This window comes from Phyllobates terribilis, unplaced genomic scaffold, assembly GCF_046119375.1.
Source record: "Phyllobates terribilis strain yellow unplaced genomic scaffold, ASM4611937v1 Scaffold_13__5_contigs__length_258822181, whole genome shotgun sequence".
Lineage (NCBI taxonomy): Eukaryota > Metazoa > Chordata > Amphibia > Anura > Dendrobatidae > Phyllobates > Phyllobates terribilis.
Window position 1 is genome coordinate 209,650,283 of NW_027362773.1, and position 23,274 is coordinate 209,673,556.

General features: G+C 47.7%; 1 protein-coding gene across 2 annotated transcripts; it reads left to right on the top strand.

The window, feature by feature from the left end:
• The first annotated feature begins 9,743 nt into the window (after positions 1-9,743).
• Positions 9,744-16,845, top strand: TRAPPC2L (trafficking protein particle complex subunit 2L). 2 transcript variants are annotated; one of them, XR_012252846.1, is made up of 6 exons: positions 9,763-9,863; positions 10,360-10,532; positions 14,649-14,736; positions 14,911-14,990; positions 15,062-15,730; positions 15,999-16,845. XR_012252846.1 is itself a non-coding variant. In XM_073659179.1 (5 exons), exons 1-5 carry the CDS (start codon positions 9,831-9,833, stop codon positions 15,105-15,107), a joined length of 420 nt encoding a protein of 139 aa, XP_073515280.1. In that variant the 5' UTR covers positions 9,744-9,830; the 3' UTR covers positions 15,108-16,845. The 2 variants fall into 2 exon arrangements, 1 of the variants encoding a protein (XP_073515280.1); XM_073659179.1 differs by having other exon boundaries at positions 9,744-9,863; positions 15,062-16,845.
• The last annotated feature ends 6,429 nt before the right edge of the window (positions 16,846-23,274 follow it).

Consider the following 23,274-nt stretch of genomic DNA (forward strand, 5'->3'; position numbering starts at 1 on the left):
CCTCCGTCATCTCTATCACTGTATCCGTGCTCTCCACCATTCTGCACCGCCCTACATCTCTTCCGTCATCTCTGTCTATCACTGTATTTGTGCTCTCCACAGTGCTTCACCGCCCTACATCTCCTCCGTCATCTGTCTATCATTGTGTCCGTGCTCTGCACAGTGCTGCACTGCCCTACATCTCCTCCGTCATCTAGGTCTATCATCATTGCTCTACACAGTGTTGCACCGCCCTACATCTCCTCCTTCATCTCTGTCTATCATCTTATCCATGCTCTCCACGGTGCTGCACTGCCCTACATCTCCTCCTTAATATCTGTCTATCACCGTATCTATGTTCTCCACAGTGCTGCTCCGCCCTACATCTCCTCCGTCATCTCTGTCTAACATCGTACCGTGCTCTCCACAGTGCTGCACTGCCCTACATCTCCTCCATCATCTATGTCTATCACTGTATTTGTGCTCTCCACAGTGCTTCACCGCCCTTCATCTCATCCGTCATCTGTCTATCATCGTATCCGAGCTCTCCACAGTGCTGCACTGCCCTACATCTTCCCCCTCATCTCTGTCTATCATTTTATCCATGCTCTCCACGGTGCTGCACCGCCCCACATCTCCTCCATCATCTCTATCACCGTATCTGTGTTGTCCACTTTGCTGCAGCGCCCTACATCTCCTCCGTCATCTGTCTATCACCGTATCCGTGCTCTCCACAGTGCTGAACCGCCCTACATTTACTTCTTCATCTCTGTCTATCATCTTATCCATGCTCTCCACGGGGCTGCACTGCCCTACATCTCCTCCATCATCTCTGTCTATCACCGTATCTATGTTCTCCACAGTGCTGCTCCGCCCTACATCTCCTCCGTCATCTCTGTCTATCACTGTATTTGTGCTCTCCACAGTGCTGCACCACCCTACATTTCCTCTGTCATCTGTCTATCACCGTATCCATGCTCTCCACAGTGCTGCACCGCCCTACATCTCCTCCCTCATCTATGTCTATCACCGTATCCGTGCTCTCCACAGTGCTGCACTGCCCTACATATCCTCCATCATCTGTCTATCACCATATCCGTGCTCTCCACAGTGCTGCACTGCCCTACATCTCCTCCATCATCTGTCTATCACCGTATCCGTGCTCCCCACAGTGCTGCACTGCCCTACATCTCCTCCATCATCTATGTCTATCACTGTATTTGTGCCCTCCACAGTGCTGCACCGCCCTACATCTCCGTCATCTATGTCTATCACCGTATCAGTGCTCTCCACAGCGCCGCACCGCCCTACATCTCTTCCATCATCTCTGTCTTCCACCGTGTCTGTGCTCTCCACAGTGCTGCACCGCCCTACATCTCTTCCATCATCTCTGTCTACCACCGCATCCGTGCTCTCCACAGTGCTGCACTGCCCTACATCTCCTCCTTCATCTATGTCTATCACCGTATCCGTGCTCTCGACAGTGCTGCACCGCCCTACATCTCCTCCCTTATCTCTATCATCTTATCCATGCTCTCTACGGTGCTGCACTGCCCTACATTTCCTCTGTCATCTCTGTCTATCACCGTATCTATGTTCTCCACAGTGCTGCACCGCCCTACATCTCTTCCATCATCTCTGTCTACCGCCGTATCCGTGCTCTCCACAGTGCTGCACTGCCCTACATATCCTCCCTCATCTATGTCTATCACCGTATCCGTGCTCTCCACAGTGCTGCTCCGCCCTATATCTCCTCCGTCATCTATGTCTATCACCATATCCATGCTCTCCACAGTGCTGCATTACCGTACATCTCCGTCATCTATGTCTATTACCGTATCAGTGCTCTCCACAGCGCCACACCGCCCTACATCTCTTCCATCATCTCTGTCTACCGCCGTATCCGTGCTCTCCACAGTGCTGCACTGCCCTACATATCCTCCCTCATCTATGTCTATCACCGTATCCGTGCTCTCGACAGTGCTGCACTGCCCTACATCTCCTCCGTCATCTGTCTATCACCGTATCCGTGCTCTCCACAGTGCTGCACCACCCTACATCTCCTCCCTCATCTCTGTCTATCATCTTATCCATGCTCTCCACGGTGCTGCACTGCCCTACATCTCTTCCATCATCTCTGTCTATCACTGTATTTGTGCTCTCCACAGTGCTGCACCGCCCTACATCTCTTCCATCATCTCTGTCTATCACTGTATTTGTCCTCTCCAGTGCTGCACTGCCCTACATCTCCTCCGTCATATGTCTATCACCATATCTGTGCTCTCCACAGTGCTGCACCGCCCTACATCTCCTCCGTCATCTATGTCTATCACCATATCCGTGCTTTCCACAGTGCTGCACCGCCCTACATCTCCTCCCTCATATATGTCTATCACCATAACCGTGCTCTCCACAGTGCTGCACCGCCCTACATGTCCTCCCTCATCTATGTCTATCACCATATCCGTGCTCTCCACAGTGCTGCACCGCCGTACATCTCCGTCATGTATGTTTATCACCGTATCAGTGCTCTCCACAGCGCCGCACCGCCCTACATCTCTTCCATCATGTCTACCACCGTATCCGTGCTCTCCACAGTGCTGCACCGCCCTACATCTCCTCCGTCATCTCTGTCTATCACTGTATTTGTGCTCTCCACAGTACTGCACCGCCCTACATCTCTTCCATCATCTCTGTCTATCACTGTATTTGGCCTCTCCACAGTGCTGCTCCACCAGATATCTCCTCCGTCATCTATGTCTAACACCATATCCGTGCTCTCCGCAGTGCTGCACCACCGTACATCTCCGTCATCTTTGTCTATCGCAGTATCAGTGCTCTCCACAGCGCCGCACCGCCCTACATCTCTTCCATCATGTCTACCACCATATCCGTGCTCTCCACAGTGCTGCACCGCCCTACATATCCTCCATCATCTGTCTATCACCATATCCGTGCTCTCCACAGTGCCGCACCGCCTTACATCTCCGTCATCTCTGTCTACCACCGTATCCGTGCTCTCCACAGTGCTGCACAGCCCTACATCTCCTCCTTCATCTATGTCTATCACAGTATCCGTGCTCTCCACAGTGCTGCACCGCCCTACATCTCCTCCCTCATCTCTATCATCTTATCCATGCTCTCCACGGTGCTGCACTGTCCTACATCTCCTCCGTCATCTCTGTCTATCACCGTATCTGTGTTCTCCACAGTGCTACACCGCCCTACATCTCCTCCGTCATCTCTGTCTATCACTGTATTTGTGCTCTCCACAGTGCTGCACCGCCCTACATCTCTTCCATCATCTCTGTCTATCACTGTATTTGTCCTCTCCACAGTGCTGCTCCACCAGATATCTCCTCCGTCATCTATGTCTATCACCATATCCGTGCTCTCCGCAGTGCTGCACCGCCGTACATCTCCGTCATGTATGTTTATCACCGTATCAGTGCTCTCCACAGCGCCGCACCGCCCTACATCTCTTCAATCATGTCTACCACCGTATCCGTGCTCTCCACAGTGCTGCACCGCCCTACATCTCCTCCCTCATCTCTGTCTATCATCTTATCCATGCTCTCCACGGTGCTGCACTGTCCTACATCTCCTCCGTCATCTCTGTCTATCACCGTATGTGTTCTCCACAGTGCTACACCGCCCTACATCTCCTCCGTCATCTCTGTCTATCACTGTATTTGTGCTCTCCACAGTGCTGCACTGCCCTACATCTCTTCCATCATCTCTGTCTATCACTGTATTTGTCCTCTCCACAGTGCTGCTCCACCAGATATCTCCTCCGTCATCTATGTCTATCACCATATCCGTGCTCTCCGCAGTGCTGCACCGCCGTACATCTCCGTCATGTATGTTTATCACCGTATCTGTGCTCTCCACAGTGCTGCACCGCCCTACATATCCTCCGTCATCTATGTCTATCACCATATCCGTGCTCTCCACAGTGCTGCACCACTCTACATCCCCTCCTCCATCTCTGTCACCTTATTCATGCTCTCTGTTTCGGTAGTGATCTAAGACTCCATAATCCGAACCTCCTACTCCCGTCTCCTAGACTACTCTCGTGCTGCGCCAGTTCTCTGGAATGCTCTACCCTGGACAATCCAGCTAATTCCCAGTATTCACAGTTTCTCCATCACATCCAAAGCTGGTTTCCTGTTTGTTACTGTGGCGCCCCTGCGGGTTCAGTCGCCACAGAGGTACTGCATCTCACTCAGAGGTGTGATATCCCACTCTCAGGTAAGGATAGAGTGCTGCCTGGGACCTTAACACCTGCATCCAACACATCCACTTCAGTAGGGCAGGGAGAGATTGCTCCTAAGGGAGAGCACAGTCCCTGGTCCCTAGCTGAAGGGTGGAACTATGTAGTGGGTGTGGGTGGAGGACGTAGTTCAGGGGAGCACAGGAAAGGAGGTGATATAAAAGAGGGAACCATCTTGGAAAGACAGGTCAGTCAGAGGAGGAGAGTGTGTGGAGCAGGAGCTCAGCACGAGCTCTGCTCAGGAGGAGGGCCTAGTGAGAGGCCCAAGGCTGTGAAGGAGAGAGGAGCAGGGGAGAAGGCTCCAGGAGGAATGAGGGGATCCTAGGGGTACGGGCAGTGCTGGCGGCCACCCGTACGCCCGAATCTGCAGGAACGTGGAGGGATCAAGCCGCAGAGAGGGGACCGGCCCCTAAACTAGTGGAGAACTACAAGGCTCAGCTAGAAACTGGAGGCTTCTGTACTTTTAGGGTGCAGTTGCCACAGCCACAATTACATCGCCGAAAAGGTGGCCACAGAGGGTCCAGGGGACTGCAGGTCGCCCGACAAGATCCGAGGCTACCGGCTTGGGACACTGATTGTGAGGCGCAGGGCAGGAGGGTGAGAGCCAGCGCAGGAAGACGACCGAGGAAGGCACATAGAAAGGGGTCCCGTTAAGTGCTCTTGAATTACCTGAGGGATTGCTGAACCCCTCCCTGAGTAAGCACAGGACGACGTGGGAAGTTACACCGGTACCTGTAACTTGGATTGCAACAACTGTGAGTAAACTCTGAAGACTGCACCCCACTGTCTCCGTTAATTACTACTGCGCCATCATCCCTGCAGTACACTGCACTACAATGCCCAGCAACATCTATACATCTACAGTGCCCTGGAGCTAAGCTCTACCTGTGGAGAGCTGAACCAACTCTGCTGCATTCACACCAGCTCCAGAGGATCTGCTCCGCAGCGGCGGCTCCCTTTAGCCGCATACCACAGGTGGCGTCACGAACAGTATATAAAAACTATAAATCCCCAGTAAATAACCCCCTTTTGATTGACAGCCCTGGGTCACGGACCGGGTCACCGCCACTGTGACATCTCCCCTAGTAACAACCGGCCCGGCACCGAGTACCCCACGGCCCAGGGGGCGCGTCATTACCACATTACTGAACCTTGCAGTTACTTTCTGGTTGAAGGTGTCCAATAATCAGTAAGTGACAGCACATGTGGGGAGCACTATTCTACAAATAAAGTGCAATCTTGAGTGGTCCTGCATTAGATGTCAGTTTTCGCCTTTGCAAAAAAAAAGTTTTACTGTAGACGAAAATAAATAACGTTCTTGGCGAGAATAAGAAAGGGCCGTTCCTAACAAAGCCCATGAAAAATTACTCAGCTCTGCAGCATGAATAAGTAATAACGCCGCTCCAGAAAAGACGTTCACCTTTCTCCTGGAAGACTCCTCGGAAGGTCAATGCATCATTATCATCTATGGCAGCCGCTCGCCAGGGAGGATGTTATTGGGTGCCGGCCATCCTTACATTGCTCCAGTATCCAGTCCTCCTTTTTTTATTTTGCAGCAAATAAAGTTATCAGGAGAGAAAATGTAAAAAAATTATAGATTGAAAAATCAGGAGGTACTGCCTGTCTACTGTCTCTTGTGGGGGCACTGCTGCTGTCATTATTACAGGGACATTGGCTGTCTCTTATGGGGGCACTGCTGCTGTCATTATTATGGGGGCACTGGCTGTCTCTTGTGGGGACACTGCAGCTGTCATTATGGGGGCACTGCTGCTGTCATTATTATGGGGACACTGGCTGTCTCTTGTGGGGGCACTGCAGCTGTCATTATTATGGGGACACTGGCTGTCTCTTGTGGGGGCACTGCAGCTGTCATTATTATGGGGGCACTGCTGATGTCATTATTATGGGGGCACTGGCTGTCATTATTGTGGGGGCACTGCTGCTGTCATTATTATGGGGACACTGGCTGTCTCTTGTGGGGGCACTGCAGCTGTCATTATTATGGGGGCACGGCTGCTGTCATTATTATGGGGACACTGGCTGTCTCTTGTGGGGGCACTGCAGCTGTCATTATTATGGGGGCACGGCTGCTGTCATTATTATGGGGGCACTGGCTGTCTCTTGTGGGGGCATTTTTGCTGTCATTATTACGGGAGACACTGGCTGTCTCTTGTGGAGACACTTGCTGTCATTATTATGGAGGGCACTGGCTGTCTCTTGTGGGGGCACTGCAGCTGTCATTATTATGGGGACACTGGCTGCAGTCATTATTATGGGGCACTGGCTGTCTCTTGTGGGGGCACGGCTGCTGTCATTATTATGGGGGCACTGGCTGTCTCTTGTGGGGGCACTTGCTGTCATTATTATGGGAACACTGGCTGTCTCTTGTGGGGGCACTGCAGCTGTCATTATGGGGATACTGGCTGTCTCTTGTGGGGGCACTGCAGCTGTCATTATTATGGGGACACTGGCTGCTGTCATTATTATGGGGGCACTGGCTGTCTCTTGTGGGGGCACTTGCTGTCATTATTATGGGAACACTGGCTGTCTCTTGTGGGGGCACTGCAGCTGTCATTATGGGGATACTGGCTGTCTCTTGTGGGGGCACTGCAGCTGTCATTATTATGGGGACACTGGCTGCTGTCATTATTATGGGGACACTGGCTGTCTCTTGTGGGGGCACTGCAGCTGTCATTATTATGGGGACACTGGCTGTCTCTTGGGGCACTGCAGCTGTCATTATGGGGGGCATTGGCTGTCTCTTGTGGGGGCACGGCTGCTGTGATTATTATGGGGACACTGGCTGTCTCTTGTGGGGGCACTGCAGCTGTCATTATTATGGGGGCACGGCTGCTGTCATTATTATGGGGCACTGGCTGTCTCTTGTGGGGGCATTGTTGCTGTCATTATTACGGGGATACTGGCTGTCTCTTGTGGAGACACTTGCTGTTGTAGCACCCCGAGGGCTCGGCTGCTACAGGGGTATTGCACCTCAGTCCAGATGTGTGATATTCCACTCCCGGGTAAGGATGGAGTGTGGACTAGGGCTCGGTAGGCTGCATGCACCACACACACCCCATTTCCGAGGAACAGCTCAACGGTGCTCCCACTAGACAGAAGTGCAGGCACAACAGCATCTGTTCCTGGCCGGAGTGGGGAGGGGGGTGGAATACCCAGTGGTGTAGGAGCAGATAGGGGTGGGTCTCTGGGCATAGGTAGGAGCCCATTGGTTGCTAGTCACCTGGGCTCGGGTGTCAGAAGGAGGTATATAAGGTGGGCACCATCTTAGAACAGAGTTCAGTCCAGTAGCCAGTTCAGTGGAGACAGTCTGAGGAGAAGACGGGAAGCAGAGCCCCTGCATGGGCTCTGCTCTGCAGGCAGGCCTTGTCAGGAGGCTGGAGCCTGAGAGAGAGAGAGAGAAGAAGGAACAGAAAGGAAAGTAGGAAAGGAACTGGAACAGAGGAGAAAGGAAGCAAGGAACACAGAGAAAGGCCCAGAGACACGAAGGCAGAAGGAACCCCATATGCCCAGGAGATACAGGGTGAAGGGTTGGCAGAGCAGGGTACCGGAACCCGAATTGGTGGAGGCGACTAATCCTCAGCCAAAACCGGAGGTTGTGACCACATCTTGGTGCGACCCCTCACTACATCCACCAGAAAGGCATACCGTATAGGGTCAGGGAAACCGGAGAGAGGTTTCGCCAACAGAAGGCCCGAGGAAGCTGGACAAAGGTGGGTCTCTGGTGGGGACGGCCAGTAGAAAGGAAGAGAGGGGAGCTCTGAACCACACTCTGGAATTGCCTGGGAGTTGACTGAGTCCCTTGCCTGGTGAACGCAGCACGGCTCAGGCGGTCCCTCATGTGCACAAGTGACCAGAATAACAACCGTGAGTAAAGCTTTGAAAACTGCAACTGCACGTCTCTGTGATTCCTTGCCGCTCCTGCACCATTAGCACTGGGACCCTCACACCATCACTCCCATCATCTTCCACATTAGCTGCCCTGAGGCAATACTCCTCCCGTGGGGAGTTATCCCATACTCGGCTGCGCAACCAACATCAGCCTCAGCGGTCGGCAGCGCAGCGGCGGTCCCCACTGACCGCAATCCACGGGTGGCGTAGTCGGACACTTATTACAACATTTAGACTGCCACTGGTTTGACCACCCTGGGCACGGACCGGGTCACCGCCACGGAGAACTACAACCCCCAGCGATCCGGCTCCGGGTATTCCCCCTGCACAGCAGCAGCAGCACAGGCCCAGGGGGCGCGTCACTGTCATTATTGTGGAGGGCACTGACTGTCTCTTGTGGGGGCACAACAGCTGTCATTATTATGGGGACACTGGCTGTCTCTTGTGGGGGCACTGAAGCTGTCATTATTATGGGGACGCTGGCTGTCTCTTGTGGGGGCACGGCTGCTGTCTTTATTATGGGGGCACTGGCTGTCTCTTGTGGGGGCATTGTTGCTGTCATTATTATGGGGACACTGGCTGTCTCTTGTGGAGACACTTGCTGTCATTATTATGGGGACACTGGCTGTCTCTTGTGGGGGCACTGCAGCTGTCATTATTATGGGGGCACTGCTGCTGTCATTATTATGGGGACACTGGTTGTCTCTTGTGGGGGCACTGCAGCTGTCATTATTATGGGGGCACTGGTTGTCTCTTGTGGGGGCACTGCAGCTGTCATTATTATGGGGACACTGTCTGTCTCTTGTGGGGCCACTGCAGCTGTCATTATTATGGGGGCACAGCTGCTGTCATTATTATGGGGACACTGGCTGTCTCTTGTGGGGGCACTGCAGCTGTCATTATTATGGGGGCACTGCAGCTGTCATTATTATGGGGGCACTGCTGCTGTCATTATTATGGGGACACTGGTTGTCTTTTGTGGGGGCACTGCAGCTGTCATTATTATGGGGGCACTGCTGCTGTAATTATTATGGGGACACTGTCTGTCTCTTGTGGGGCCACTGCAGCTGTCATTATTATGGGGGCACAGCTGCTGTCATTATTATGGGGACACTGGCTGTCTCTTGTGGGGGCACTGCAGCTGTCATTATTATGGGGACACTGGCTGTCTCTTGTGGGGGCACTGCAGCTGTCATTATTATGGGGGCACTGGCTGTCTCTTGTGGGGGCACTGCAGCTGTCATTATTATGGGGGCACTGGCTGTCTCTTGTGGGGGCATTGTTGCTGTCATTAATACGGGGACACTGGCTGTCTCTTGTGGAGACACTTGCTGTCATTATTATGGAGAGCACTGTTGCTGTCATTATAATGGGGGGGACACTGGCTGTCTCTTGTGGGGGCACAGGCTAAACCTCATGGAGGCTCTGCTGTCGCAGTATATATGTAGGATAACACTAATAAAAGGCGGGAAACCCACAAGCTTCATTGAACACCAGGAAAGAACACGAGCGCGATATCGGCGACTATTTTGGACTCGCGCGGCTTCCGTACCGTAACTGACGCAGAATACCCACGTGATCACTGTGTCATGTGATTACAGGCCAGCTCTCGCGGAGTCATGTGACCGGTAGTGGACGTTCTGGGTTGTTTTTCTTTGGGAGGACTAAGATGGCGGTGTGTGTGGCTGTCATCGCTAAGGAGGTGAGCAGAGCTGTGCGATATCGGCTGATTCTGCAGATCCATCTAGCACTGGTCTGTGGAGGAGGAGACCTGGAGGGCAGCTGTGGGCTTATCTGAAGCTGATGTTTTAGGGAAGGATTTGATTGATTGTGATGGGAGTTGTAGTCCCTCAACCCACATCGGGCTTGTCATCACAGTGTGCCCTTGCTAGTTTTTGATTGGGAAGACATGCTGGGACTTATAGTGCTTCAAATTGCTTCACAACTTCTAGTATTCATCTGCTAGGAGTAGTAGTTGTCCATAGTTTTTTTTTTAAACTCCCTCAATGCACTTGGTGTTGGGAGTTGTAGTAATCCGCTGTTCAATGATCTTGAAGGTATGCTGGGAGTTGTAGTTGCCCATGGGTTTTTGCATCTGCTGTTTTCTGGTTGGGAGTTGTAGTTTGTGTATCACGGCTCATAAGGAAGGCAGGAGGGGGGCGCTGTAATAACCATGGCTGTGCTGATCTCTGTCGCAGAATTACCCCCTCTACATCCGCAGCATTCCCACCGAGAACCAGCTGAAGTTCCACTACACGGTGCACACCTCCCTGGACGTGGTGGACGAGAAGATCTCCGCCATGGGGAAGGCGCTGGTGGATCAAAGAGAACTGTACTTGGGACTTCTGTATCCCACAGAAGACTACAAAGTGTATCCTCCATAGGGGAAACCCCAGCTCTGCACAGGAAGAGGGGAGGAAGGGGCTTCTGGGGAAAACTACAACTCCCAGCATGCTCAGCAAAAGCCTGAAGCTGCCAGAGCTTATTCCCCAAAAGTCGGGGAGCCTTAGGTTATGTACAAAATATGTTTTTTTTTTTCATGCAGAGCTTGCCTGAAAAGAGCTAAATATATATATATTAGTACAGACCAAAAGTTTGGACACACCTTCTCATTTAAAGATTTTTCTGTATTTTCATGACTATGAAAATTGTACATTCACACTGAAGGCATCAAAACTATGAATTAACACATGTGGAATTATATACTTAACAAAAAAGTGTGAAACAACTGAAAATATATCTTATATTCTAGGTTCTTCAAAGTGGCCACCTTTTGCTTTGATGACTGCTTTGCACACTCTTGGCATTCTCTTCATGAGCTTCAAGAGGTAGTCACCGGAAATGGTCTTCCAACAATCTTGAAGGAGTTCCCAGAGATGCTTAGCACTTGTTGGCCCTTTTGCCTTCACTCTGCAGTCCAGCTCACCCCAAACCATCTCAATTGGGTTCAGGTCTGGTGACTGTGGAGGCCAGGTCATCTAGCGTAGCACCCCATCACTCTCCCTCTTGGTCAAATAGCCCTTACACAGCCTGGAGGTGTGTTTGGAGTCATTGTCCTGTTGAAAAATAAATGATGGTCCAACTAAACGCAAACGGGATGGAATAGCATGCCGCTGCAAGATGCTGTGGTAGCCATGCTGGTTCAGTATGCCTTCAATTTTGAATAACTCCCCAACAGTGTCACCAGCAAAGCACCCCTACACCATCACACCTCCTCCTCCATGCTTCATGGTGGGAACCAGGCATGTAGAGTCCATCCGTTCACTTTTTCTGCGTCGCACAAAGACACGGTGGTTGGAACCAAAGATCTCAAATTTGGACTCATTAGACCAAAGCACAGATTTCCACTGGTCTAATGTCCATTCCTTGTGTTCTTTAGCCCAAACAAGTCTCTTCTGCTTGCTGTCTGTCCTTAGCAGTGGTTTCCTAGCAGCTATTTTACCATGAAGGCCTGCTGCACAAAGTCTCCTCTTAACAGTTGTTGAAGAGATGTGTCTGCTGCTAGAACTCTGTGTGGCATTGACCTGGTCTCTAATTTGAGCTGCTGTTAACCTGTGATTTCTGAGGCTGGTGACTCGGATAAACTTATCCTCAGAAGCAGAGGTGACTCTTGGTCTTCCTTTCCTGGGGCGGTCCTCATGTGAACCAGTTTCTTTGTAGCGCTTGATGGTTTTTGCAACTGCACTTGGGGACACTTTCAAAGTTTTCTCAATTTTTCGGACTGACTGACCTTCATTTCTTAAAGTAATGATGGCCACTCGTTTTTCGTTACTTAGCTGCTTTTTTCTTGCCATAATACAAATTCTAACAGTCTATTCAGTAGGACTATCAGCTGTGTATCCACCTGACTTCTGCACAACACAACTGATGGTCTCAACCCCATTTTTAAGGCAAGAAATCCCACTTATTAAACCTGACAGGGCACACCTGTGAAGTGAAAACCATTTCCGGTGACTACCTCTTGAAGCTCATCAAAAGAATGCCAAGAGTGTGCAAAGCAGTCATCAAAGCAAAAGGTGGCTACTTTGAAGAACCTAGAATATAAGACATATTTTCAGTTGTTTCACACTTTTTTGTTAAGTATATAATTCCACATGTGTTAATTCGCAGTTTTGATGCCTTCAGTGTGAATGTACAATTTTCAAAGTCATGAAAATACAGAAAAATCTTTAAATGAGAAGGTGTGTCCAAACTTTTGGTCTGCACTGTATGTGTGTGTGTGTGTATATATATATATATATATATATATATATATATATATATATATATATATATATATATATATATATATATATATATATATATATATATATATATATATAGTGCCTACAAGTAGTATTCAACCCCCTGCAGATTTAGCTGGTTGACACATGCGGAATTAACTTGGCATTGTGACATTTGTACTGTAGATCAGCCTGGAAGTGGGAAATGCACTGCAGCAAATTTTTTTTTTTTTTTTTAAACGTAAAAAGTTAATTCAGAGTGTCATTTATTATTCAACCCCTCAAACCACAAGAATTCTGTTTGGTCCCCCTAAAGTATTAAGAAGTAGTTCAGGCACCAAGAATAATGAGCTTCACATGTGTGGATTAAAGATCTCTTTTGCCAGCCTTTTCTGACTATTTAAGACCCTCCCCAAACTTGTGAACAGCACTCAGACATGGTCAACATGGGAAAGACAAAGGAGCATTCCAAGGCCATCAGAGACAAGATCGTGGAGGGTCACAAGGCTGGCAAGGGGTACAAAACCCTTTCCAAGGAGTTGGGCCTACCCGTCTCCACTGTTGGGAGCATCATCCGTAAGTGGAAGGCTTATGGAACTACTGTTAGACTTCCACGGCCAGGACAGCCTTTGAAAGTGTCCTGCCGTGCCGAGGCCAGGCTTGTCCGAAGAGTCAAGGCTAACCCAAGGACAACAAGGAAGGAGCTCCGGGAAGATCTCATGGCAGTGGGGACATTGGTTTCAGTCAATACCATAAGTAACGTACTCCACCGCAATGGTCTCCGTTCCAGACGAGCCCGTAAGGTACCTTTACTTTCAAAGCGTCATGTCAAGGCTCGTCTACAGTTTGCTCATGATCACTTGGAGGACTCTGAGACAGACTGGTTCAAGGTTCTATGGTCTGATGAGACCAAGATCGAGATCTTTGGTGCCAACCACACACGTGACGTTTGGAGACTGGATGGCACTGCATACGACCCCAAGAATACCATCCCTACAGTCAAGCATGGTGGTGGCAGCATCATGCTGTGGGGCTGTTTCTCTGCCATGGGGCCTGGCCATCTGGTCCGCATCCATGGGAAGATGGATAGCACGGCCTACCTGGAGATTTTGGCCAAGAACCTCCGCTCCTCCATCAAGGATCTTAAGATGGGTCGTAATTTCATCTTCCAACAAGACAACGACCCAAAGCACACAGCCAAGAAAACCAAGGCCTGGTTCAATAGGGAAAAAGTCAAGGTGTTGGAGTGGCCTAGTCAGTCTCCTGACCTTAACCCAATTGAAAACTTGTGGAAGGAGCTCAAGAATAAAGTCCACATGAGACACCCAAAGAACCTAGATAACTTGGAGAAGATCTGCATGGAGGAGTGGGCCAAGATAACTCCACAGACCTGTGCCGGCCTGATCAAGTCTTATAAAAGACGATTATTAGCTGTAATTGCAAACAAGGGTTATTCCACAAAATATTAAACATAGGGGTTGTATAATAATTGACCCACACTTTTATGTTTAAAATTTAATAAAATTCAACTGAGCAACATAACTTTTTGGTTTGTAAGATTTATGCTTCTGTTCATAAAACCTACTCTCGTTTGCAGTTTGAAGGCTCTAACTTATTTGCATCTTATCAAACCAGCTAAATCTGCAGGGGGTTGAATACTACTTGTAGGCACTGTATATTTTACACGCACCAATTTGCTGTACACGTTTCGTCCTTTGTCACTTTTAACCGCTTCTGACTCCGTAAACCGTGAAGTGGATAAAAAGAGTGACCGGTCCATTCTTCAGGAGGCTTCAGCTTGGAAGATGCCACGGCGCTGTCCTAAAGCTTCTTCAGCCTCAAAACCCATGCTGGCATCTAAAAGACACTGTGTGCACGTACCCTTAGCTTGTAGACTGCTGGAGGAAAAACCCTAGAACAATTAAAAAAAAAAAAAAAAAAAAAGTATTTAATCACCCTCCCCAGGTCCAGTGGGGAGTCTCTACCGCTGCTTCTGGTGTCACATTGAGAGAGCTGCAGCCATTTACAGCTTCCTGAGTTGACACTACTCACTGATCAGATGCAGAGTTGTGATATCAGCCCTGCAGACAATACAATGCGCAGCAGCAGAGACTCGGCGCTGGACCCGGGGAGGATGAGTAAAGATCAGTTTGTTTTTGTTTTTTTGTCTTTTTTAAATAAACTACACCGGAGAGATATGGGTTTTTGTAAGCTAGTAACCTCTCAATCATATTGGATAGGATCATCCTTAATTCTGTCTTCAGATACGGCTACGTCACAAACTCCAAAGTGAAGTTTGTGATGGTGGTGGACTCCTCAAACACCGCTCTCCGGGATAACGAGATCCGCAGTGTGAGTACAGGACGCGGCCACCTCTGATTCTACATTTATATGTTCGGTGATTGCATCTACAGCAATATGTAGATTATGGAATTGCTTTATATGCATTTTCCTAACATACAAGAGGAGACTGATGATATTTTTCAGTGATCGCTTTTATGGATGTGTTTCTATTTAACCCATCAGATGTTCCGGAAGCTTCATAACTCCTATACAGATGTGATGTGTAACCCCTTCTATAACCCCGGAGACCCCATTCAATCACGGTAAGTCGCTACTTTTCCACTTGCGGTGTCGTATGCGTCTCTTTGCTGACCTTCCTTTCGTTTATTTTCAGAGCCTTTGATAACACAGTCGCCTCCATGATGGTAGCGGCGTGCTGAACTGCGCACTCGGATCAGATCAGAATCAAGTTCCCAGAACTTTGTATTCCCAGCACCTATGTCGGTTACTGGGGATGTGTGTGGATCCTTTCCAGTGGGCTGGTCTGGTTGCTGCTACACAACCCTACAATCTACCAGTCCTACACGTGTAACATGACAGGAGTACATCATATAATAGACTTCTTATCTTCATATGTGCATGGTATGCGAGGACATTGCAGTATTGTATCAATTCTTTCATTAAAGGGGTTTTCTGGGACTTTAAGGGAACAATTGGCCTCGGACGAGGATCGCAACACAATGTTCGGACTGTCTGTCGGCCTTCTCGACCCGAGTGGGACAGCTGCATAGAAATACGTGCTGTCACAATCGGGTCAGGAGAGTCGCCGGCCGATCCGAGCATTGCCTTGCGATCCTTTTTGATTTTTCCCTAATGTTGATGGCCTATGCTTAAAGGGAACCTGTCACCAGACAATCCCCTTAATCAGCACCTGTGCTGCATTCCATAAATGGGTATATAACACCCTGACTCCCCCTGTAAACCTTTATAAATTCGCCCGTGCTCTATATAAATCCTGCCGGTCCGATAGCCATCTTTTCTGTGGTTTCTATCCCTCCTCCCAGCTTCTGATCGCCGTCCTTCTGCTCTGATTGACGTGGATGATGCCTCCTGTGTCAACCACCTATTCGAGTGACATCCCCCGGCTGCACAGAGACATCACCTGCTCGTGCCTGTGCACTTTGCTCTGCCCAACAGTGGGCAGAGCCCAAAACATGAGGGCGCATGCACTCATGTTTTAGGCTCCTCCTGCAGTAGAACGCATGCACACTTATGTTTTAGCAAAGTGCACAAGTGTGAGATGTCGTCCGGCCATGTGAATGATGCAGGAGGCTTCATCCACTTCAATCAGAGCAGGAGGCTGATTGAAGGCGCCATACATTGTGTAACTGCTGTGAATGGTAGTGGAAACCCTTGCTCTTTTTCACTTATGATCAGTGAGTCTGACCTCCTTCAATATCAAAGTCCCTTTAAGGGCTATTCCAGCTCTGCTCACTTTTGGGTAGGGTCGGTTAGTGACGTCACATCTTCTGCTACCTGCCAATCACACATGACCCAGCGGGTATTAGTGTTGATCCTGATGCAGAATAGTCCTTTAATTTACCCCTAGGTTGACAAATGGTTGCCACACCTCCACCCTGCTTCTATCACCACCTAATATAACTAGCTGTTACACAGGCAAATATAATGTATTATACTCAGCCCATTTTGCACAAATCTTTCATAGGCTGCATCAACACATCCTAGCGCTGTCTGATTTATTTATTTTCCACTCCTTGGACAGCACTCGGACCCATAGAGTAGAATTGATGTGAAATCAGCGAGACTGAGGTTGTCCCATCCTCATCAGTCTTGCTGATCAGACTGCCATTAAAGTCTATCGGGATTCCTATAAGACGGATGCAACGTGGAAGGCAGACTTTGTACATCAGCGTTCCATCCATGTTGCATTTGTTTTTTACTCAATGGATAACAATAAGACAGTCCACTTGCTTCAGAGAAAAAAAAAATGTAACCAAGATTAGACCTGAGAGCGTAACACACGGAGGTGTGAATGTAGCCGTACAAAAAGGCATGTAAACTTCTTCCATCCAAAGTTGCAAGAGAGTCATTAATTGCCCCTAGTGTGAATATATTCATATGTTTGATGTATGGAATAAATGTAAACTGTTCAATGTGTTTTATTCTTGAAGTGCATTAATCCACACGTCCTGACCGGCATTTAAACACATGAAAACCATCATTTAGGTGCTATATAAATAAGCATGTCATTTGGAAGCGGCCTCCTGGAATATCTTTAAAGGCTCCCATACATATTAGATTAACGTCGGTCGTACCCACCAATAGCGGTGGCATTGGCTGACAGTCTGTGTATGGTGACCTAATTTTGAAGGACTGATTCTCTTGGTTCTCCTGAGAAACCACTGCCAGAGATTCTCATGAAGAACACAGGAGCCAAGCACTGCTGCAGGGTATGGAGTAGTCGGGAGAGATAGTTGTCAGCTGAACGATTTGTTCAGCCGACAACTATTATATATGGGGGGGGGGGGGGGGGGGGGGTTTAGACAAAGCAGCTGCTTTGGGGGAACTAAACAAATTATTGCTTTCCTTGCAGTTAAACAAATGAGGGATTCAGATGCAACAACCTCTTCATAATAGAAAGTATTGTTTGGGTGCTAGTACATATAATTGCACCCCCGATCCCAGCAATAAGCTAAGACAGTGGGGGAGGCTGCTTGAGGCCACTGAACTAGTGCTTGCAGGACCCACCCCTCCCCCCACAATTATACATTAGTCATCTATTATGATAGATGTCCATTGTATCTGCACTGATCAATGATTAGAACAGGCGGCCACGAGAGGTGGTGAGTTCTCCTTCAATAGAAGTCTTCAAACCATCCGTCTGAGATAATTTAGTGAACCCTGCATTGAGCAGGGGGTTGGACACGATGACCCTGGAGGACCCCTCCAACTCTAACATTCTAGGATTTCTCAGATTGGAGGACAATCCGCAAAGTTGCTTTGCACAAATCGGCCAAGATACATGCATGCACCAGTACTGTAGATTTTGGGGCCGATAAGTTGACAGCCCTCCTGTTATGGATATTTTTCCACAGCTTATGCCTACTGTAGGAACATTTTAAATTAGGGTTCCCCAACTCCAGTCCTCAATGCCCACCAACAAGTCACGTTTTCAGGATTTCCTTAGCATTACACTGGTGATAATTGCATCAGCTGCACAGGCAATAATTCCATCACCTGTGCAATACTAAGGAAATCCTGAAAACATGACTTGTTGGTGGGCCTTAAGGACTGGAGTTGTCTGAATGCTTTAGAACAGGGTTCCACAACAGTGGTTCTCCGGATGTAGGACCCCCACTGATCACTTATCAATATAATGTGATCATCGCACAACCCTTTTTTAAAGGGGTTGTCCGAGACCCAAGTTATCACTTATCCACAGGAGAGGGGGATGACTTACTGACTAGTAGAGACTTTACCATTGAGACCTGCACAGATTGTAAGGGAAGAGTCATACGGCACAGTGCCTGGTCTGGACCGCAGCGCTGCATAGAAACATATGCTGTCACACTCAGGTCAGGAGAGCCGACTTCCAGTCCAAGCACTACGTTGCGATCCTCGTCAAACGACCTTCCCTACCATTATCAATAACTTATCCACTGGACTAGTAATGTAATAAAATTGTTTTCACCGGACAATGCCTTTAAAGGTTTTAGCACTATTGTAATGAGGGGTAGAATTAACATACTATGCCCCATATCATATAGTGTTCTTATTAAGGGAACATTGCAGTCGTCAAAATTGTATCACACAGCCACATGCAGAAGAAGATTTACTCAGAACCATATATCCAAGATCCTTTGTGCTTTCCCATAGAAACGTATTAATACAATATCAGGTATCCATCGTCACTGAAGGAATTGTGACCGACACATTTGTACTTAAAGCAATAGAGATATTTATTTATCCAGAAGAGAAAAAAAAAAAAGTCCAGTGCGACGTTAAATTGTGCGGTAACCACACTACGTGCAGATAATTCACGTTTCTCCGATTTCTCAGCACTACGTGTAGGTCACACAAGAATAATCTGTTGTTTTGAAGAGGCACTGACGCCAGGTGTAGAAGAGGTGGGAGGTCTAGGAGGGCCTAAACCGTTCTTGACACGGGGCGGACATACTTATACGACTTCCAGCCACAATACTGAGGTTCAGTAGGGCTTATTCCATTGGCCGGTTCTTCCACGACCTCTAGGGAAAAGAAAGAATTGGGGGGGGGGGGGGGATCAGAGGAATCCAAAGCACTGAAAATATCCACACAGTTTATGTAAGGATAATAAGACGGGTATTTTAAATTGAGTTAGTGGGGAAAAAAAAAAAAGAAATGACATGGGGGATGAGGCATCAGCGCTGCCTTACCTGACAGATGAGACACAGAACCCCTATACTAGTCTCATACAAACCCTTCAGTCCCCGTTCGAACATATGGATGAAAGGCAAAACAACCCCCAAAAATGAACAACCCCTGGAGTTCAGGTAGTGGGTGCTTTGTGGCACATGCCATTTAAAAAAATATTTTCCCTATTTTTTTTTTTATTTTAAAGAATCCATGCCTCTTCTTCGCCTCTCTCCCCTCCACCCAACTGAATGTAGAGACACAAGAAACCTTCCTTGAAGGCTTTATTGGTGCCAAAGAGATTTGCCAAATTCTTCCAAGTGTCTTGGAAGTCTCCCCTTTTTCCAGGAGAGTCAGCAAATATGGTCCATGATGTCTCAAGTTCTATTCCAGGACAGATCACAAGGGCAATCACAAGTTACAGTATAAACCACTTTGCTGGTTTCCCCTTTCCAAAAACAAGTGCACAGACCTGTATGGACGATTCCTGGGCCTCTGACCTCTCTGGAAGTTTCCCCTGGGCCCTCGGGGTCGTCCACGGAACCCTCCCCTGTCTGTGGAGCTAATGCCGGGCATGTTTGTCCTCTTTGGTAGAACCTACAGGAGGGCAGAAAAACAATTAGGGGTCCGTATTTAGAAGTGAAACGGTTAGCGGGGCAGGTACAATAAACTATTGACCACCACGTTTCCTCAAGAAGGATTCCCCTCTAGGGATCATTGTGCCAGTACAATGGGACCAGTTTTTAATATTTCCTAGTCAGTTAGAACCATAGACAGGTGAAGTGAACAACATTGATCATAGTGTTACAGTGGCATGAGGGGATTGGGTATATTAGACCGCAAGTGACATCAGTTCCTGAAGTTGACGTGTTGGAAACTGAAAAACTGGGCAAACTTAAGGATCCGAGTGACTAGGACAGGGGACAAAGATTTGGAGAAGGTGTCTGATCATAGCAACGTGCCGTCTATGGGGTTGCATAATCGCAGACCAGTCAAGGTGCCTTGCCGACCCTCTGTCCACCACCGAATGCACCTGCAATGAACCGGATTTGGTGGTTAGTTGGGGGGTGAGTGGATCTGCCACTCCGTTGGGCCCTCATGATAAGATTACGGTTGTATAATGGCAGGTACTTGCTTTACACAGTTTGGGCATGGTTCAAGATGTTGACTTGTCTCTAAATCTCAATCTAAAAATTGATAGTCTGTGGGACGTGCTAAGAGAACAGGTCATATCCATGGAGGTCACACCAAGCAGTTTACTAGAAGAAGGACCTGCTGCTGACATCTTTATAGGCATTCTGGTTTTATGGTGGATCGGATCTATAACCTCACCTTGATTGTTCGTCCACGGAAAACAGATTCATCCATTGCGATGGCAGCTTCCATTGAGCTCTTTTCTGCAAACTCTATATATGCATATCTACAGGATAAGGTAGGACCAAAAAAAAAAAAAAAGTTACACCTCCATTATAAAAACACACAGTGCAGATTGGACTCTTCTACCTGTCCATTATCTCACATGCACAGAACGTCAGGAATTCAGTGTGCCAACATTTTTTGAAGCAGTCATTGTTCTCCTGTTAAAAACCATGGATAGAAGATCTCTGAATAAGGACTTAAACCACAGAGACTTCTCTTACCCTTTGGGATGTCCTGAAAATTTGTCACATAGAATTGTGATCCGGTTGATGGACCCACAACTGCTAAAGTGAGATTCTAAATCCTGGGCTGTGCCTCCATAATCCACCTGAGAGGATAAAATACAAAAACTTTACCCAAATTATTAAAAGAATTACCAATCATGCCAAAATCCTGCTCAGATTTCCCTCTCTCCAGAGGCCAAATCAATACGACTAGCGTCAGAAAATAGATCCTTATTTCCTCCTATTGGACCGTCAAGCAGTCCCTATGACCACTGTATTGCAGATTGGCCAAATAAAAATAGTTTTATCTTAAAATAAATAAATCTACACATTGTAGACATCTTAGTTTTTGTTCATATCACATTGGAGTCTCCATCATACATTCATCCTAAACAAAATGGCAGTTTGTTACACTATTTTGTTTGTAAAATGTCAGAAACCCCATGTACCGGGTTAGTCAGACACCTAGTACTGCTCTTAATTTTTTTTTCTGCTCCGTCATAGCCAAAATGTGAACAGAACCCTAATATTTTTTTGTTCTGGCTCAGAGGAGGTCCAGAGCAGAGGACCGAAGAGTTGTGTATAGAGATAAATACCAAATGTACCATAGAAAGTAAGACTTAAGTAAATTCCTAATTAGTGAGGCAAGTTCTTAAAGACTTACATTTCCTACATATACAGAGCGTTTATCAGCCTCCCGCTTCTCTTCTGCACTCAAAGAATAAGGAAGACCTGAGAAATGGAGAGAACAGCACGTTAGCTTGTGTGCCAGATGTTGGAGGATCTAATGCCCTTTGGATAACCAGTAAATAGTAAGTTAGGTATGATAATGGGAAAGCACATGTCAAATGAAGATTACTTTATATCACTGCTCCAATAACCAAGGGAACACATGCACATCACGGTACAACCATAAGAAAAAAAAAAAAAAAAACAAACAACCTTTGAAAACTGACTGGAGAGGAAGCATCAAAACTGCTCAAGAAGGAAATGGTTTTGCAGGTGGTGGCCACAGATCGTTCCTCTCTCCTCTTCCGTCCTCTAGTTTTGCTTGTGTCCATGTCACTACTTGTAGTGTGACATGCAGAAGTAGTGCTGTTGCTTCCAAAGCATCCAGCAACTACTGCAAATAAGCACAGGAGACAGGAAGTGTTGTGCTTCAGAAGCATCCAGCAACTAGAGGGGTTAACACAGTCACAGGAGACAGTGAGTCTTTTATCAGAGCCCCAGGGGGATTGTGGGGAACTTGTTATTGTAGTCTGGCTGAAGCCGAAGGGATAGGTAGTGTGTTATCTGGATCTGACAGAAGGCAACTGAACAGGATTCAGATCAGGTGAGAAACTAAACACAGGTCAGCTAAAATCCCTGAACTAACAGTGCAGAGTATTATCAGGCTGGAAAATAAGGACTGGAAGGAATTGTGTCACAGGGATCATCTCCCTCATCAAACCCTCCCCCCTCCATCTCCATGCAGGATGAAGAATGCTGTGTACTATTGTGTCCTTGTGAAGGAAAAGCCTGTGGTTGTGTATGTATAGAAGTGTGCTGCTAAGAGATCTAATCTATGCTGAATTATGCTACTGAAGAGACTAATACTGTGCCTTGTGAAGAAACTACTGTATTGTTACTGGAGTCGGTTGCTCAAGAAACTCAGACTGTACTATAATGAAGATTGTTGCTGTAATATCCCTGGCCATGCTTCAGATTAAATTCCACTGTTAAACTGTTGAAAAAGACTCTTGTCAGATGCGTCTGGTCAGCAATTGAATCCATCGTGTGACTCTGAGAAGCTGCAGCCTATGGTTGCCCTGAGTAACGGTTCCCCCAGGATTCCAAAGAATTCATAAAAACCTGTCTCGCCCCATCTGAACCTAGTGGCGTGCGTGTAACAGTAGTATGAGGTGGTCCCTGCAGCCAATTCAGGTTGCACAGATCGTCCCGTGTCTACAGACTAGCAAGAAGTGTGCTGGGAGACAGCAAACAATAATAATTTTTATTTTTAAAGTGCCAACATATTCCACAGCACTTTTACAAATTTTAGGGGGAACTTATGCTTATTCTGTATTGTCTGTATATCTCATATCAAAAGGAGTGAGGGCCCTGCTCGCAAGCTTACAATCTATGAGGAAGTGGGGGAGACACAAAAAGGTAGAATGTACATATATTGTATAATGCAGCCTTGATATACTAAATAGGATAAATACATGGACTGGTTGCCTGCCAGTATGTGTACAGTCCTGAACGAGGCTATTAAGTGCATGGTTGATATGAACCTGAAATTGAAGATTTTAATATGGGGGAAACTGGGATGGACAGATAGTGTGTGGAGGCGATACGCCAGTCTAAAGAAATGGGTTTTTAGGGTCCGCTTGAAACTGTGGGTATTGGGAATTAATCAAGCTGTCCTGGGTAGTGCATTCCAAAGAATTGGCGCAGCACGCGAGAAATCTCGGAGACGGAAGTGGGAAGTTCGGATTATGGAGGATTTTAGTTTTAAGTCATTGGCAGAACGGAGGGCACGTGTAGGGTGGTAGACTGAGACGAGGGAGGA